At 40.3% G+C, this 18,369-nt stretch overlaps 1 protein-coding gene across 2 annotated transcripts; it reads left to right on the forward strand.

The window, feature by feature from the left end:
* Positions 1 to 1,537: 1,537 nt before the first annotated feature.
* On the forward strand, positions 1,538 to 16,702 carry rras (RAS related). 2 transcript variants are annotated; one of them, XM_074696913.1, is made up of 7 exons: positions 1,538 to 1,889; positions 2,018 to 2,162; positions 6,775 to 6,862; positions 12,616 to 12,718; positions 14,341 to 14,449; positions 14,534 to 14,652; positions 15,440 to 16,702. In XM_074696913.1, the coding sequence occupies exons 2-7, from the start codon at positions 2,076 to 2,078 to the stop codon at positions 15,525 to 15,527; spliced, it is 594 nt and encodes a 197-aa protein (XP_074553014.1). In that variant the 5' UTR covers positions 1,538 to 1,889; positions 2,018 to 2,075; the 3' UTR covers positions 15,528 to 16,702. The 2 variants fall into 2 exon arrangements, with proteins under 2 accessions (XP_074553014.1, XP_074553013.1); XM_074696912.1 differs by having other exon boundaries at positions 1,538 to 2,162.
* Positions 16,703 to 18,369: the final 1,667 nt, after the last annotated feature.

The raw sequence follows: 18,369 nt of genomic DNA on the forward strand, positions 1-18,369 counted from the left end.
AATTCTGAATTCTCTAGATCAAGCATTCAAGCATTCAAGAAGCTTTATTGTCATAGTACATTTTACACATGGATAGTGTGAGATTTCACTCTCATCATCCTGTTTTTAAGCATACTAAACATTAGATGTACCAATTATAAAATATAAATGTACCAACAGGGTAAACTAAGGCAGTGGAATTAAGCACTCTGGGTTTGCCAGTAGCCTGGCCTAATGGAGAGGGGGTCAAAGAGTCGGTCTGTATTCATTCATTTCAGAATTTCATTTTGGAGAAAAATATCTTTTTCATATTTTTTCTTTACATTTTACCTTGAGTTGATTTACCCATTGTACATCTATGGACAAAACACTCACATATCTTTATGGCAAAAATAATCAAAAAACAAAAACAAATGTGCATTTAAAGGGTTTATATATATATATATATATATATATATATATATATATATATATATATATATATATATATATATATATATATATATATATATATAATAAAGATTTGGTGTTTCTGAATGGGACTTAAGTTTAGAGAAAGATCTAAGGGAAAGGGGGCAAATATAATAATCTATATTGTTTTTGTAACAGTTTTTGTAGAGGACGTTTTTATCTTAATGTTTTCAAAGGATACTAAATAAAGAATATGACACTGAAAGAGAATAATGCATCAAAATACATGTTTTCACAAACTCCATGTATATTTAAGCCTGATCTCAAAGAAAAATCCCCGGCCCTCCAACATTAACTATATGAAAAACAACAGTTTTTGCAAAATGTAATTGTCGCAATACGTAATCAAATGGACTTAATAATAATAATAAAATAATGAATATTTGGGAGGACATTTTTCCTTCTAAGTCCATTAAAGCGTGATAACTTATAGCGACCCAAGAGGGTTAGTATTCCTCAATGCAAGGCAACAAGTGGCCACTAGATGGAGGTGTTGTGTTGTGTCTGCCTTTATAAGAACATAACAGTCTGACCACAACTATCACATTTTAGTATAACTATTATTCATCTGAATTGCATATCCAAAAATTTAATTGGAACCTGAATCATTGGACTGGTTTCATAAATCCACAACCAAACCCCCGGAATGGACTTGTTGCTGGGAGGAGGGAGGAGGCGCACCACATGTGCGCTTCCAGTTTTATTATAATCCCTGTTTCACTGCGGAGAGGTAGCGCTCTCAGTTCATCATCAACCCACTTTAGCACCCCCTGGTGGCTCCATATGGACTCTAGTTCAAGTGCCTAGGTAAAAAGGGTAGGTATGTGCACCCTGAGGGAAAAGATACTGAGTGACAAAGCACTCCGCCGCACACACACACACACACACACACGCACGTCCACGGACACAGGTTGTGTCCATAAAATCCGCTTTACGGCTGCACCCAGATGTTCTGAGTCCACATCACGCCTGCTCTCGCGCTTCTTTTTTACATCCTGTTCTGGAGAAGTTTGCAGTGACGTCATGGATCCTCCAAATGACCAAATAAGGAAGGTGACACACGACAGAGGAATGTGTTCAACTCAGATTTCACTTTAATGAACCGATCAGAAACGATCGATGAACTAGTCGATACGAATGTAATAACTTCATCATTTGTCACACAGACGCACAATCCGCATTGTACGAGTGTGTGTGTGCATGTGTGTGTGTGGCAGTGTGGAAGTGTGTGCGTGAGCGTGCGATATTTGAGTTTGTTGAGAAAGAGAAAAGAGGAAGCAGTTCCGCCCTGGAGGAGGAGGAGGAGGAGGAGGAGTAGAAAGCTCGCAGAGAAGGACCCACACAGGCCGCTGAGGACTTCAACTGACCCACAGATAGACCGCCGCCCTCGGTGCGGATCTCTGAGAGGACCCGGTGTGGACTGAGGAGCCCTGGACTTGGTCTGTATTCTCTGCTGGGTTTAGGTGTGTTTGCTGAAGAATGAAGTCCATGTGAAGAAGTTTCAGGGAGAAGAGCTAACTATTCCCCTTACATACGGGTCTGGATCGGTTCTGGGCCTCACTTTCAGCTCTGATCAGGCCCCGGACGGTTATTGATCCGGAACAATCCCGGATCGGTTTGACAGGATGAGTGGAGAAGAGGAGAGATTCAAACTGGTGGTGGTGGGGGGAGGAGGGGTGGGCAAGAGCGCGCTTACCATCCAGTTCATCCAGGTAAACACACACACACACACACACACACACACACACACACACACACACACACACACACACACACACACACACACACACACACACACACACACACACACACACACACTCGAAGTCCTCGTTTTATTACAGTCTGAGGCTCAGGGCTGTGCGTTGACCTGCTGCTGGGTATCAGTCTGAACCCACATCTCTTTCACTCATTAGTCATATCAGACCAACACCAGTCATATTTACAGTTTCACAGCTTCACACAAATAAGGAAGTAACATCAAAGGGTCAAGTTTGAGTCACATGTTTGTTTTTTATTGATAAAGTGTCCTGTTCCAGACTTTATGCAGGAACACAACACTTGGATTTTTCCTTTATTTTATTGTTTGTTTTGATTGTTTGCATAAAAGTATAGCCCACTGTTTGTGAAAATGGTTTAGAAATTATAAGAAAGCGCTATAGTTCCACAAAAAAAAAAAAAGATCAGCGCTAATAGCGAAAATTCTCATGCTGACTTTGCCCTCTACTTTATTTTTCTAACTAGTAAGATTTCTGCAACATGTCAGGGTGTGTGAACACAGCAGGTAAAAGTCAGGAAAGTTTATCATGATGAATGAAACAGAAAAACCAAAAGCATCTGAGGGCCAAGAAGGAGGGTTGTATTCAGGACGAAAGATGTCCACACACCCATCTGTGTACATCTGTGTAGCATTGATATGTAAACACTGTCGTCATATCGCAGGCCTCTTGCTGTCCAGATGGCCAATTTCTGTCTCCTGCTTTCACGCTCACCTGGGCGCTGTATGAGGGGGAAAAGTTTGGATAGTTTTGAGGGCCCATGACTGACCCTTAAAGATATAAGAACGTTTTCAGTAGTGAAGAGATGAGGTCTAATGTGATATTGTACGAGGGGCCAAAAATTCTGGTGATGCCTTCATGCAGTCATGAACATTTCTGGACATTTTCAGGACTGTCAGCCCAAAGTTGTTGGATGTCTCTCGCAGCATGAAGCCATTTCTGTTCATTCACTGGGATGAGGAGTGTCTCAGGAGGCAGGACGTATGAGGGACATTTTAATATGTCATTAAATAGTAATGATTTATAGGGTAATATGTGCTAGCAGGTTAGCTGAAAAGGATAAGCAGTGTGCTTTCTGTCTCTGGCCTCTCCGTCTCTCTGCCTGTGTCTGATAGGTTACATATGAAGACCACATCTGAGCTCTGAACCCTATGCACACGTCAAACTCCGAATAGCATCTGTTCTGTGTTCATCTTTTATGATTTCACTAACAGACTTACTTCATCCCACACCATTCCCTCACCTCTAACCGCTCAGTTAAAGGAACATTACACAGTTTTCTTTTGTTTTATAGCTCTGACTCTTTGTTACAGCTGACCTCTTGTTTGAATGTGGTTATTGCTTCACAGACTGTTGACTAACTTTCAGTCTGTGGTGATGCCAGCATGCTAACATCAGTGACGCTCACATAGATTACAGAGCTTAGGTTAAACTTCAGCTCAGACTACAGTCCTGTATCTCTGTCTGCAAAGTGAACAAATCATCAGAAGACAGAGATTCTAGTTTTGAGCTGAATGCAGTGAGTCACACAGTGAAACTTCTGTCTGTAACACATGTTCAACAGCTGAATGTACAAGCAGCAGTGTGGAGCTCACAAGGAGCCAGAATTACTGTGAGCCAGGCCACAGAAGTCACATTTCCACCTTCAGCACCAGAAACTTGAACTCCCAGGAACTACAGCAGTTAAACCGGCTCAATAACCAACAGCTGATTTTTTACTCCACTGTGTGTAGATTAATGAAAGAGCGATGTCTCTCATTAAAATGATACTTTACCAAACCCCATCAAAGTCAAACCACATCTAGAAGTGAACATAAAAAACAGCCCTGCTCAATCAAGCTGGAAAAACCAGCGTCAGTGAGTCAGCAGTAGATATCAGTGTCACACAATCAAACATTTGTGGAACAACAGTTAGTTTTAGTTTAGTTAATATAAACCAAGGCAGTGCTGGATGAGGATGGGTACCTTTCACATTTAAAATGATACTGTACCGATGCCCGGTATCTGGAAATCGATATCAGTACTCAACTGTACCAATTTTCAGTCCTTTTTTGTGTTTATGTGGTAAAAAGTATCAATTTGTTTAAAAACAAAATGTTTTTTTTTCCAAAATGTTACATATTTATTCTTCACTATATGACCTTATAATGCTGTGTTCATGTCCAGCATGGAAAATTGCCTACTCTTGCACTCCCTGACAGTCACGAGGATATATTCAGGTACCTAAACATGGTACCTTTTGATTTTTTGTGAATTGGTTCCCAGTACTTTGGACAGAATTTGGTTGGGACCTATAAAAGTACCTCACTTGGTACCCATTCTTAGTGCTGGATATAACGAAGACTCTTTGATGTTTTGAATCCTGTTCACTGAGCAGTTTCACAACATCAGCTCTCGTACTCATGATTAGACATGGAAATTTCCAGAAATTTTAGGAGAGCTTCCTTCACACAATAGGTGAACATGGAGCTTCAGAAATCAGACTATGAGATAAAGCCCTGTTTACATCCAGCGGTTCAGTTCAGTTCACTTGGTCTTGGCACGGCACGCATTTTAAGGTGATTCGGCTGGGTAACCTTGGGACAATCCCCCAGATAACCAACAAAACCATTCCCCTTTTTAGGACCCTTCTGTTGGAGTGCCAGACTAAACCGATCTGACCCCAGAAAGTGGAGCTAGATACACTGCAGCCTGTTGATTGGTTAAAAGAATGGTCACTTCTTGTGTGACAGCAGCTGCTGTATTTCTCCTGGCGACAATCACAGAGAAGACGAGTTGCTGGATGTCTTCATCGTTGATCTTTGTTTACTGTGTCACGTTTTTCCTCTTTGTTGGATTTATTAGCGGGGTACACTAGCGGGGTACCTTATTACGTAACTGATGCAGCTATCGGCATCAAGCTTACATGCTGCCTACCATGAGGAGGCACAGTTAGCTGCTGAAACCCAAACAGGATCAGGATTTACCAATCCAAACTGTACTGATGTAAACTGGACTGCTTGGTGGAAACGGGGCTTTAGTCAGCGTGAGATGGGACTATTTGAATGTTTGCAAACAGCTTGGTCAAACTAAAATCTCCCGAGGCACAACTTGATTGACGCACCTAGATAATGCCATGGTTGGATTCAGCAGGTCTCGTTACCCCTCAGCGTTCAGCCTGAAGAGGAAGTAGATGACCATGATAAATACAAACACAACAAACACCATGAAACAAACTGACATAAAAACATAAAGAGCTACAGCTGCATCCATCTCAGCCATGGTCAGTAGTATGTTGTTTCCTCTTTGGGTAAACCTACTGATACACACACAGCTTAGATTATCAAAACAGGACACAGCGCCACCTATCGAAGCAGAGTGAGACGTTCTTGGCCCCCCCTCTGTGACTTTACCATCGAGGTATGACCTTAGTCAGACTGCTGCGTGCATATAAACTCATTGACTGTTTCCCGAAGCCTCCTTTCCCAGTTTATATAAACAGACAGTAGGGTCTATATATATATAGCTAACATGTGTAGCTAGTATACATATATTTAGCTAACATACTGGGCCTTGTACTACGTAGAAACATACCTTACTCTAGGGAACCTGACAGAGCCAGTATGAAACATGCAGCCCTGTGATTGGCTGAGGAGCAAGCAGTGAAAGCTGAGTGAACCTGTAATGCTGAATGTGTTCATTTCTGACTAAAAGATAACATCTTTGGCCTCCAATGATCTGTGTTCAGAGACAATAACAAGAGGAAAACTGAAATATTTTTGAATAGTTACTTAAACACACAAAAAAATGTGCTTAAGTAAGTAACCTAATCAACCAGAAGTGTCACTGACCCCCTATAGTACCTCCACGGACCCCCTAGGGGCTGCCCCCCCCTGTTTGAGACCCATGGTGTTAAAGACGATGTGTTAGTCACCGCATAATGTCCATTCATTGAGCCTTTTTGTCTTTCCATGCTACTTGTAAATGGACTAATTTAATGAATGAGTTGAAAAGAGAACTTTGGTAAGGGAACAGAGGGTGAAGCAATTTCATTGTGCACAGAGATTGCACAAGTAGCATGATGCACATGTTTAACCCCATGCACTGTGACACCTATCTGCTGTAATCTTACATCCGTGAAGCCCCTGGTACTTTGAAACACACACCAAAAACTGTGATCCAAGCAATACTTGTGCTTGAACTTTAGTAGGAAATGTCTTATTACACTCTGAGCCTCACTCATCTGACAGGCCAAGAAAAATGTCTTATCAGAAGAAAAAACTGATGCTTAGATCGCGTAGAAGTAAGAAAAGTTCTGCCAGAGGGACAAAAATGATGTGATTAAGTTTTTCTATTATTACAGTCTTACTTTCAGAAACGTGACAAGCTTTGTTTTTCTTACAAATGATGTTGTGGATATTTAACCTTAAACAACATTAAGCCCTGGGAAACTGTGACGACAAGGCGCTGAGTCCATCAGTAAAGCCTTTGTTGTGTGAACATGTCTTCAGCCTCCTTTTCCCTGCAGAACTCACAGGTCTGTGTGTTTTCCTCTGCTCGTCTTCATCAGTCATACTTTGTGTCAGACTACGACCCCACCATCGAGGACTCCTACACCAAGATCTGCACTGTGGACGGAAAAGAGACCAGGCTTGACAGTGAGTCAACACACACACACACACACACACACACACACACACACACACACACACACACACACACACACACACACACACACACACACACACACACACACACAAACTCACATGCACACTCTTTCCTTTGGGAGTGAGTCAGGGTGTGTGTTTGGAAACTGAGGGTGTGTTTCTTGATGATGTGACCCAGCAGTCTTTGTGTGTGCTGTTGTGTGTGTTTGCCCTGTTAGGACTTGTTGTGTGTGTGTTAAGCTGCAGACTGTTTGGTCAACTGATGTTTGAACACACACACACATGCACACATGCACACATGCACACACACACACACACACACACACACACACACACACACACACACACACACACACACACACACACACACACACACACACACACACACACACACACATACATACACAAACGTGTGAATCATTGTCTGAACAGATCTCTGGTAATAACGGGAGGATCTGATCTGAGTTCATATTCAGTCAGACTGTGTGTGTGTGTGTGTGTGTGTGTGTGTGTGTGTGTGTGTGTGTGTGTGTGTGTGTGTGTGTGTGTGTGTGTGTGTGTGATAAGAACATGTACAGATGTTGCAGAGTATGTTGTGGGGGAGTAAAGGGTGGGTCCAGACTTACAGCCATCAGGGCCCTCAGAGGATCAGCTCCAGTATCCTAAAGCTCTAGGTCTGAGTCATGGAGTTAAACACTTAAAAAGTTTGGACAAAAAATTGTTTTTTTTTTAATGTTTTCAATTTCCCTGACACTCTGCTTTGTACGACAGAGCACTAGGACCACATTTAAAAAAGAAAACAGTTAATTTTCAAATTAAATTTCATGAATTTTATTTTTTTTCACATAGGTGTATAAGAAAAGAGTCATAATGACAAAAACAAACTCTGAAATTTAAGAGAGTAATTAAAGTGGCCCTAAGCCTCCATCTTAAGTCTGACTGAGTAGAATCAATGAGATGAAAAATGAAGTTTCTTAACTTGTTTGTTGATTATCCAAATCCCAGTGTATCTTACAGTGCCATATTCGTGTGACCCCTGCAAACATCTCTTCAGAGCTAACGGCAACTGAGCTATGACTGGACACAGATCAATGAGTAATAAGTGATAGGAGCCAGATTCTTGTTAAGTTTGTGTTCGAGGCTAAAACTCCCAAAGCCTCCTCCTTTTTGGCCTGAACGTTAGCCTATCTGTGTTACAGCAGGTCCTGGCAGTATGTGATAAGTATGGTAAGCTAGGTAACAATGACAGATTAGAAGTGATTTGCATGTTGAGACAAATTAGCCTTGATATGGGACTCAATGTGCATTAAGGATAATTATATACTGGTTTAAAAAGCAACAGCCTTGATTGACATGCAGAAAGTTCCGTTTATCAAGCATAAATATTTCTTAGGATTTAGGATAAAGGGCTTTAAACTGTATGGTTTTGGTTAAACCAGGACAGGTGGTCACACTTTATTACAGCTTTTCTGAATGCATTATTTGAAAACTTTTACAGTCACATTTTATTTCAAATTCAATGTTTTTTTGATATAGTTACACCAGTATAAATGCTGGCAATTTCTCTGCTGAAAACGATTTCTGTGATTAATTTTGTAGTGATGGTGGACACTGGAGCCTAACTGTCAGACAGAAAAAGGACAGAAGAGCAGAAGAAAGAGAAACAGGAGAGAGACAGAGCACCAGCTAAAGGCTAACACACAAGAGCTAAAAGCTAAAACACAAGCTAAAAGCTAAAACATGATCCAAAGGCTAAACATGGGCCATAGGCTAAAACATGAGAAATGAGACTAAAACACATGCTAAAGGCTAAAACATGGACTAAAGGCTTACACATCAGCCAAATGCTAAAACACAAGCTAAAGGCCAAAACATGAGCTTAAGACTGAAATGTGAGCTAAAGGCTAAAACAAGAGCTCAAAGCTAAAACACAGGCTAAAAGCTTAAACGCGAGCTAAAGGGTAAAACCCAGGTTAACCTGTTTGTGTTAATGCTGGTAACAACTAGGGTTGCCACCCGTCCCATAAAATATGGAATCGTATTCCACACTTAAACTTTATGTCCCGTTTTAAATCATTACAGGACGCAATTTGTCCCATAATTCCAGTTTTCCTTGAACCCAGCACGATTCTGCCTGAATTCAACATGGGTTCGTGTTTGCCCACTAGAAACGGCAGTTTGTTGGTTGATTTCAAGCGTGGATTAAATGCTAGAGAAAGTCACAGGAAATCAGAGTAAACATGTCTGTGGCTGTGGCTGCATCTGAGACTCTGCCCCCTGCCCCATTGAAAAGAAAAGGATGCAAAAACACAGACGTTTCAGATTCATTCAGATTCCGACCACTTCATTTGTCCCACAAGGGGCAATTCATTTGTTGCCTCCCAGTGTACATGCATTTGTACAATCAGTCAACAACATAAATGAATAAATAAATAAATAAATGGATAAATAAATAAATATCAAGGAAACATATTTAAGCAGACATGGGACAAATAGAGATGTTGGACATTATAAGTAGCCTACATGAGCAAATCATAGAGCAAGATAAAAACAAGGTAAGATGAAGATAAAACAAAAAAAAATCTATGTAAAAACTTAAAATACAGTGAGAAAGCAGATAAGACAAGAAATAAATAATATCCTCTAGAAAAAGTCATTTAAAGTGGGTGTGTTTAGGAGCGTAATAGCACATGCAATGGATTCGCAATGAAGAACTTTGGGTAGCCATTAGTTTTCCTTTGGGGCACATTATAACGTCTGCCTGAAGGCGCAAGAGAAAATTCATTTGATAGAACATGATCTGGTTGGCTGATAATTATCTTTGCTTTTTGAGCTACTCGTCCCTCCCAGATTGTACCTAAGTTCCTTTGGTGAACTCCAATCATTTTTAAGCACACTTTGATGATGCTGTTTAAGCTTTTCTTGTCTTTCACAGACAGCCCGTTATACCAGTAGATAAAAGAAAATGTTAAAAGGCTCTTGATAAAAGAATGCTAAATATTTTGCAAAGTTTTGTCACAGACATTAAAAGAATTTATTTTCCACATTGAATAATTTTTTTGTTGGCCTTATTTGGCAGTCAGCTCAGTGTTTATGTCGAACTTAGGTTTTGAATCAAAGACAGTGCCAAGATATTTGAAGGAGTCAACAATTTCTACCTTTTGGTTATGGATGATGCTTTCTTTCAAATGAATGCCCTGGCAGTGTGAGTGAAACTGTTTCAGAGGACATGGTCAAATCTGTCGCTGAGTGCTTTCTTCAGCATGCGGCTAGAGAGCAATAATACTGCAACATCAGGACAAACAAATGTCAGACTCACAGCTCTTCATACCTGAAGCATCTCCAGATACAGGAATCTTACTAAGAAAATATGATAAATTTGGAAAAGTTAATCCTACTAAAAAATCAACGGAATGATTTTTTTAAAAAGGTATGAATTATTTTTAAGCTACAATAGTGTTTTACCAGATATATTTTCTCTAGGGCTTGTTTAATTGCATGATTTCCCTGATTAATCATAATTAATCGCATTGTGAAAGTGCCATAACATCTGTCATGCAAACACTAAATCAATACTTGTTATACAGTACTAGTTAAATCACATATTTAGTGCAAATCAAATTTACAAAATGTAAATACAAAATTAAAGCTTATTGCCACTGTCAGGGCATTAAAGTGATACTCCGGGATGGAACAAGTTGGGTCCTATCACAAGGTTTAGGGCAGAAATGACCCCTTACAGCAGTGTTTTTGTGCAGCATATTTTACTTTACCAAAAACACAAATAAACGAACTCCCACCGAAAAACTCTGATATGGGTCTGCATTCACGCTTTATTTAGAGAATTTTCAGCACGTTACTTTCACACAAAAACACCGCTAAATAAGGCTCTAGTTCTCATCGTGTCTCTTCGTCCTGGCAGACTACCTGCGTTTGTTTATACCTGGCACGCCATGCACGCGGACTGATACACTAAGCGGCGAGCACCTTTAAAAGGCAACTCCGGTTTTTTGACACCTGGACCTTATTTATAGGTGTGTGCATGCTCATATACATACTCAGACAAACATCCTGCAGCTCGGAGTCCATCAGAAGTTATTTAGATCCAACTGATTTTAGCCGCACTTAGCGGGGGCCACGGCAAGGGAGCTTCAGCGCGGGACATAATCTCTGCAAAATCGCTCATTTCGGCTCTATTTTTTCATCCATCGCTATCAATCGTTATCACAAACACACGCCTCTTCTGTTGCCATAGGCGAACACGGTCCACAAGCCCACCACCAGTTAGCATTGAGTCGTGGACGTGCTCCTGTTTGTTGTTCTCGAGCCAGCTCTTCGTCTCTCTCTCCCTGCATCCTTCTTTCATGGAGCTCCTTGTCCGTGTACTCAGGCTCAAACGGGTAAGGACAGCCGTCAAACTCAAAGTCGTAGTCTGGAGACAGTAGACGAGCTGACTTTATAACACTGGCGATGGATGAAAAAATGTAGCCGAAATGCCCCTCTTCTCCATGCTTGTTTTGGTTACTCATCGTGTTTTTCCGCCAATTTCACTTCCGGTCAGCGACAGACATTTACAAAATAAAAGCATGTGAGCAACATGCACTAACGTGTGATAAAATATTTAACGGCGTTAATAGACTGACGGTTTAACGCGAAATTAACGTGTTAACTTACCCAGCACTAATTGTCTCAGATTGGTTATTGGATTGACTCAATGGTCAATCCATCAAAAATACAGGCATGGTAATGGCATGATAAAGGTTCAATACAATATTAATAACCAGTAACACCCCCACCCCCACCCCCACCCCCTCTCTTACTTTTCAGCCTCAAAGGTGGCAACCCTAGTTCCATCCCACAGTCAGCAGTTATTCTGCAGTGGTCTGTTCAAACTTGAGAGTCTATCAATAAAATGAAGAGCCAGGTTACGTTAGCTCTCCTTGGTGAGGTTGGAGTTGGTAGATGAGCTCTGGTAGGACAGAACCAGGATTCACTAACGTTACATGTTACAGACACGTCTCAGAGCACCGGGCTGTGAGGAGAGAGAAATATAGCCAGCTACTAAACTTGACATGTTCAGTTATTTTTAACAGGAGACAGATACATATCTCATAAAGAATCCCAATGAGAAGGCACAGGCAGACATGTGGAATTCATGCTCAAAAGTTTTTTTGTTTTTATGCAGGAAGTTGTTTCTTTTAAAGAAAACAACTGATTGTTCTTTCTTTCCTGCAACACACAACCAGCTCCACACAGCTTCTCATTTATGTTATTTATTTGAATCTAAGCTGAAATATTTCCTGCGTTACTGAGTCATCATAAACTTGCTATGATTACTCTTTTTTAAAATGTTTCTGTGGCTGGTTACAGTCTGGAGACTTGCTTGTGTAGTCAGAGTGATTTCTAAAACCAAGTTTCCTGTAGGGCTCTTTTGTGTGCTATATTTTCATCCAGCCATCTCTTTTTTGACAAACAACCTGCCTGTGTGTGTGTGTGTGTGTGTGTGTGTGTGTGTGTGTGTGTGTGTTTGTGTGTGTGTGTGTGTGTGTGTGTGTGTTTGTGTGTGTGTGTGTGTGTGTGTGTGTGTGTGTGTGTGTGTTTGTGTGTGTGTGTGTGTGTGTGTGTGTTTGTGTGTGTGTGTGTGTGTGTGTGTGTGTGTTTGTGTGTGTGTGTGTGTGTGTGTGTGTGTTTGTGTGTGTGTGTGTGTGTGTGTGTGTGTGTGTGTGTGTGTGTGTGTGTGTTAGTCTTGGACACAGCAGGTCAGGAGGAGTTTGGAGCGATGAGGGAGCAGTACATGAGGTCAGGAGAAGGATTCTTACTTGTGTTTGCTCTCAATGACCGTGGCAGGTAAGCTGACCCATACATAACACACAAAACACACTCATACCTAAACACACACACACACACACACACACACACAAACTCACACACACATCCGAACAGAGTATATCTGTTATTTAAAAACCCTGTGCAGAACTGAAGTATAGATTTTTAAGCTTCAGAGTACACTGTAACAAACAAACAATGAAATGAATGAAAATCTTAAATTGAATAAGTCAGAGACGAGCACAAGAAGTAGTAGAACGTATCCTCTCTATGGCCTGTTCCCAGAATTCCAGTATTTGCATTTCCAGTTCCTCTTCCCAATTACGCTTAAGCTTAGCAGTTGAGTGATTGTTAAGTGCTACGATAATGTCATACAATTTTGAAATGATTCCTTTGTGATGAGGAGCAAATGAAAGCATGCTTTCCCATTGCTGTTCTGGGGGTAAAAAGGGAAAGTTGGAGGAACACTTAATAACAGAATTGTGAGTCTGAAAATAGCGAAGCAGAAGAGTTACAGGAAGGCCACAGCGAGATGACAAATTGGCAAAACTATCAAAGACACCATCTACATACAAGTGCTTTAATTGTGTAATACCATTCTCATAGCACAGTGAAAATGTTGAGTCTGAGAGTGATGGAGGAAATAAACAGTTGGGAGTTAAAGGACCCAAGAAAGATGCAGTTACAAATGTATAATGCTGTCTAAATTGATACCAGATCTTGAGAGTGTCAACAACCACTTGATCATCAGTATATAGAGAGGGTTTAGTTGGTAAAGAGGAATAAAGTAGAGCAGGTATAGAAGATCCCTCACAGGGTGATAGTTCCAATTTACACCAAGAAGATTCAGGATATTTTAACCAATAGCAAAGTTTATGAATGTGAGAAGCCCAGTAGTTAGTTAGAAAATTAGGTAAAGCAAGTCCTCCACTACATCTGCATCTCTGCAGTAAAGTTTTACAAACCCTGGGAGGTTTCCCACCCCAAATAAAAGAACTAATAATCTTATCAAGCGAATCAAATAAATATTTTGCCCGAAAAAGAGGAATTGACTGGAATAAAAATAGAAATTTTGATAAAATATTCATTTTAACAACATTAGTCTTACCAATCAATGAAAGGAGAAGGTTACCCCATCTTTGGACAACACATTTAATCTTTGAGATAAGGGGAGTGAAATTAGCAGATGCCAGGCTAGATAAAGAACGAGTCAAGTTAATAACCAAGTATTTAAATCCTGATGGACTGAAATTTAAAGGTGAATCTGATTGCTGAAGGGGATATGCCGCAGTATTAATGGGAAAACACTCACTTTTCCCCAAATTTGATTTATAACCTGAAAAAGTACTGAAGTTCTCCAGAATACTTAAAACTGCAGGGATAGTGAGTGAAGGATCAGTTATGTATAATAACAAATCATCTGCATACAGCGATAACTTATATTCAATTCCATTACGAGTAAGTCCTTTGAATAAGGGGGAAGATCTTAATGTAACAGACAGAGGCTCGATAGCTAATGTGAAGAGCAGTGGTGATAACGGACAACCTTGGCGACTTCTACGTCCTGGAGCAAATAATCAGAATAAACATCATTAGTATGGAGTATTCTAATGCAACTTTATTGTACCATGCACTGTGAGCAGCTACCATGAGGTGCAGAAGTTCCACACTCAGATCCTGAGGGTGAAGGATAGAGACGACTTCCCCATGGTTCTGGTGGGAAACAAAGTGGACCTGGAGCAGCAGAGGGTGGTGAGCTTCTGCACACAGAGACAGAGACTTGTATCCTTTAATTCAGGGCTGTCTTTGATCTGATGGTGTTTGTGTTTTTTGCAGATTCCGAGGGAGGATGCTCAGGCATTCGCTTCCGAGAACAGGATCCATTATATGGAGGCTTCAGCCAAAAACCGCTACAATGTAGACGAGTCCTTCCTGGAGCTGGTCCGGATCATCAGGTACAGACCAACTATCAGTCCATTATTAAACCCATGTTGTTATAAAGAATAAACTCAGCTTGCTGATTCACCTCTTACTGAGCAATGAGACTTTCAGAGGACGTCAGCAGATTGATCTGTTTCCAAAGCATGGGCACATTTTTTTAATGTAAAAATGTGCTTGCATAGGGAAGTATTTAGAATTAAGACAAGCAGAATTGATATTTTTTGCTTGACATTTTTCTTTTAATGTCTTCTTTAAAATCTGAATTCTGAGCTAAGAGTGTTTAAAAAACAGAAAGGATTTTTCTTTTTGTTTGTTTTACTGGCCGTCACTCCCAAAAACCTTTCTGTGACCCTGGTCTTCCTCTACAGACCCCCTGACCTAGGATGGAGGGGATTTTAAACTTATCCCCAAAGTTGGTGACAAACTAAAAGTAGATAATGTAAAAACTAGCAGTAATGAATCTCTCATTTTAACAATCTACTTTCTCTTTGGACCTTTGTTCAGTGTGTTTTTACACCATCACTGATCAAATAAACAAAGAGAGGAAGTCAAGTTTTACCTGAATCATGAAAGTACAGAGAAACATCGAAACCCGAGGTTACGTAATGTGCAGTTAGGCTGTAAAAAGAAGTCAACAGTCAGCTGAAAGGGGCAGAGGTCGTGTGAGACAGCCCTGGACCGTCTTTAGGAAGTGCTGGTGGATATCACTCAGTATTTGTGACATCATCAGTGAATCAGCTGACTTTGGCGTGAAGAGGTTCAAGCTTGTTTTCTCACGTTCTGCCTCGATCTGCTTTTCAGACGGTTTCAGGAGATGGAGAGTCCTCCTCCTCCGACTCATCCCACGGGCAAACGGAAGGGGGGTGGCTGCCCCTGCGTCCTCCTCTAAGGACTGTTACCACGGAGACCACCATACATGGTCCCACTTCAGCTCATCCAAAGAGGAGCGCGTTTGAATGTGTCTGTGTGCATGTGTGTGAGAGCGAGGTGAGGTGCATCATTTTTATTTTATTTGCACTTTTTTTACGGTGGAATCTCCTGTCAGCACTGTGACTGATGATAAAATATGACTAATTACGGTATTTTTCTTTGATATACGAATGTGTCTGTAACATTTCATCATGTGGCACGCCCAAACCACACAGAGCATGTTATATTCCTCATATGGAGGACACCTGTAGTTTTATTTCCCACTCATAATTTAATGAGGAAGTCAAAATATATTTAAAATCAACATGTTTAATCAGGTTGTAAAATATTCCAGATATAGATTTTTTCTTTGAGTCTGATCTGCAGCGTGCGCCTGAACAAAGAGCAGCTTTAGTAAAATCATCAGCCTAATTTTTTTCAAGCTGCACAACCATGTAAATGTTTCTGTGACAGACACAAACACTGTTCATGTACTGAATGACGTTCTGGTACTTTCACAGCCTCTGCTTTTGTTATCAACTATATTTTCAATCTTTCTTTTTGTATATTAATCGTAGACGTGACTCAGATATAATAAGTCGTCAACCTGCCATCTGTACTGCAGATAACTCCGTCTCAAAGTCCACTTCCTGTCTTTCCCCAGGGCTGTTAGTATTTGCCCTACATGTCACACTTTTCCCCACAGTAGTTTATTTGCAGAGCAACCATCAGCTGCTACCTGTCTGAAGTTTTCTTCATTATAGCAGGTATATAATAATAATAATGATAAAAATAATAGTGATAATCATACAGCACATTTGTAAATGTCCACCTTTATACTGTTTCTTTCTCAAGAGGCTTTGGGCACTTTCACTTTTTTAAATTGTTCTTATGTGATGGACATTTTTCTTTAATGTTAACAATGAAAGGAAAAAGTGGTGGTGGTGTTGGGGTGGGTTGGGAGGTTAACGACATGCAACAAAGTCTGGGTCAGAGTTCAAACTCAGCTGTACATGGTTTGTCTCTGCACATGCACCAAACTTCTCCTCTTATCATATTTATATCTACTTTTAAAAAAATGCATTTCGCATCTTCAGGTTTGTAGTGAAATGAAGATCAAATCACTTGTATACTTCATTAAAACTTTTACACAAACACTGCTCTTATCATTGTTTTTAGTGACTTTTTACAAGTAGAAGTAAGGTTGACTTTTTAAAAATATTTCTGTGACAAATTGTGTCCACTAAGCTTAAGATGGAAAGATCTTAAGATTTTATCAGTCTTTTGATTTTTGGTTTTCTATTTTTTTTTTCTGTTTTTTTTTTTTTTTTTTTTTTTTTTCAAGGGAAGATCTGGGGAACGTTAAGGAGTGAAAAAAAAAGTTAATTTATGAAAATAAAGTCAAAATATGAAATAATTCCTCATTTATGAAACCTGTAGTAAAGAATAACTTATCCATACACTCCATGGTCCTCATTTTTGAACAGAAGCCTGTTCTATGAAGCTGGATTTTTTCTTATGGATGTAACTTCAGGCTTAACCCTGGATTTTCTGTCCTGTGAAGCTGGTTCACTTCTTCCCAGGATAAATCCCCACGGTAATTTATCCTGCACAGCTAACCTGCTCCGGATCAGATCAGGTTCTGGATCAGAGATCAGCGAGTATTAAAGCTCCATCCCCTGACCAATCAGCTCTCCAGGAAAATGACCTGCTCATCTTTAGAAGAATCTGTCAAAGTTGGTGCGTGGATGGTGAGAGGAGCTCTGAGGACAGAGTTTTTAGGGACAGATGAGTTTCTTTAATGTCCCCATCCTCTACCAAAGAGACACACCCCTTTAACGTGAGCGCGCACTGCTGGAGAGGGGAAACCCTGTATTCACTTACGGAGTTGATGTCCAGCCTCTTGTTTAGTCAACCCAAGTAGCGAAGAGAGATCCTGTATGTGTTAATCCTGCTTGGTAGTACAGACTTCAGGTAGCTGCTGTCCTGATAGCCTAGCTATAAAATAATATCATGTGCTCACTATTAATCACCTTAGCAAACACAGCAATACAGATCCCACTCACCTTCAACCGTCATAACTGGACACAAAATACATTTATTTATTTATTTATTCATTCATTTATTTATTTATTTATTTGACTGAGTGAATATTGTTTATGAAATGTTTTCAAAATAACCCTGGGACTGGTATTTATATGTAACGGGAGCGCCCTCTGCTGGGTGGAGTAGAGGAATGCGTCAAATATTCTATTATTAAAACCCATGTGTTGTGTTCCGGTCAATTTAGACCAATTTAAAGGATTTTCTTTTAAAAAGCAGAGTTCATTTAATCAGAATGCCTAGAGGTTTCATGACTTTGTCCAGACAGTGGTCTCGAACCCATAATTTGAATTTTGTTGACTTAAATTCTGGTGTGTGTGTTCTGTTACCCTCATGGTGTTAGCTGGAAAATGACCGGTCATAGAAATGACTAGGGGTAAAAATAAGGGTCAAAAACTATAAGCTCAAGTACCTCTTCGTTTGTCAATTTCACACACACACACACACACACACACACACACACACACACACACACACACACACACACACACACACACACACACACACACACACACACACACACTTTTGGTACCCCAGGAACCTTTGTCCAGTAGAGTCTGTCTCCCACATAGGGACAGCACTTGTTGGCAGTTGTTACAGGCAGTTACAGCACAGTTTTAATATTTGTCTGAATATAATGTTCTTTTCACATAGTTTTGGTGAAACAGCAATGCTTTTTTGAGACACTCACCCCCAGTCGTGGAGAAGCATCATCTCAT

The sequence above is a fragment of the Halichoeres trimaculatus genome, unplaced genomic scaffold (genome assembly GCF_033239565.1).
Source record: "Halichoeres trimaculatus isolate MK-OKI-2021-1 unplaced genomic scaffold, fHalTri1.1 fHalTri1_scaffold_20, whole genome shotgun sequence".
Taxonomy (NCBI): Eukaryota; Metazoa; Chordata; class Actinopteri; order Labriformes; family Labridae; genus Halichoeres; species Halichoeres trimaculatus.

Bases quoted from the DNA above. Each gene is read 5' to 3' on its own strand.
- rras (XM_074696912.1), top strand. From the start codon at position 2,076: ATGAGTGGAGAAGAGGAGAGATTCAAACTGGTGGTGGTGGGGGGAGGA. The intron at 2,163-6,774 runs GTAAACACACAC...CGTCTTCATCAG, and splicing joins TTACCATCCAGTTCATCCAG to TCATACTTTGTGTCAGACTA. The intron at 6,863-12,615 runs GTGAGTCAACAC...TGTGTGTGTTAG, and splicing joins AAAAGAGACCAGGCTTGACA to TCTTGGACACAGCAGGTCAG.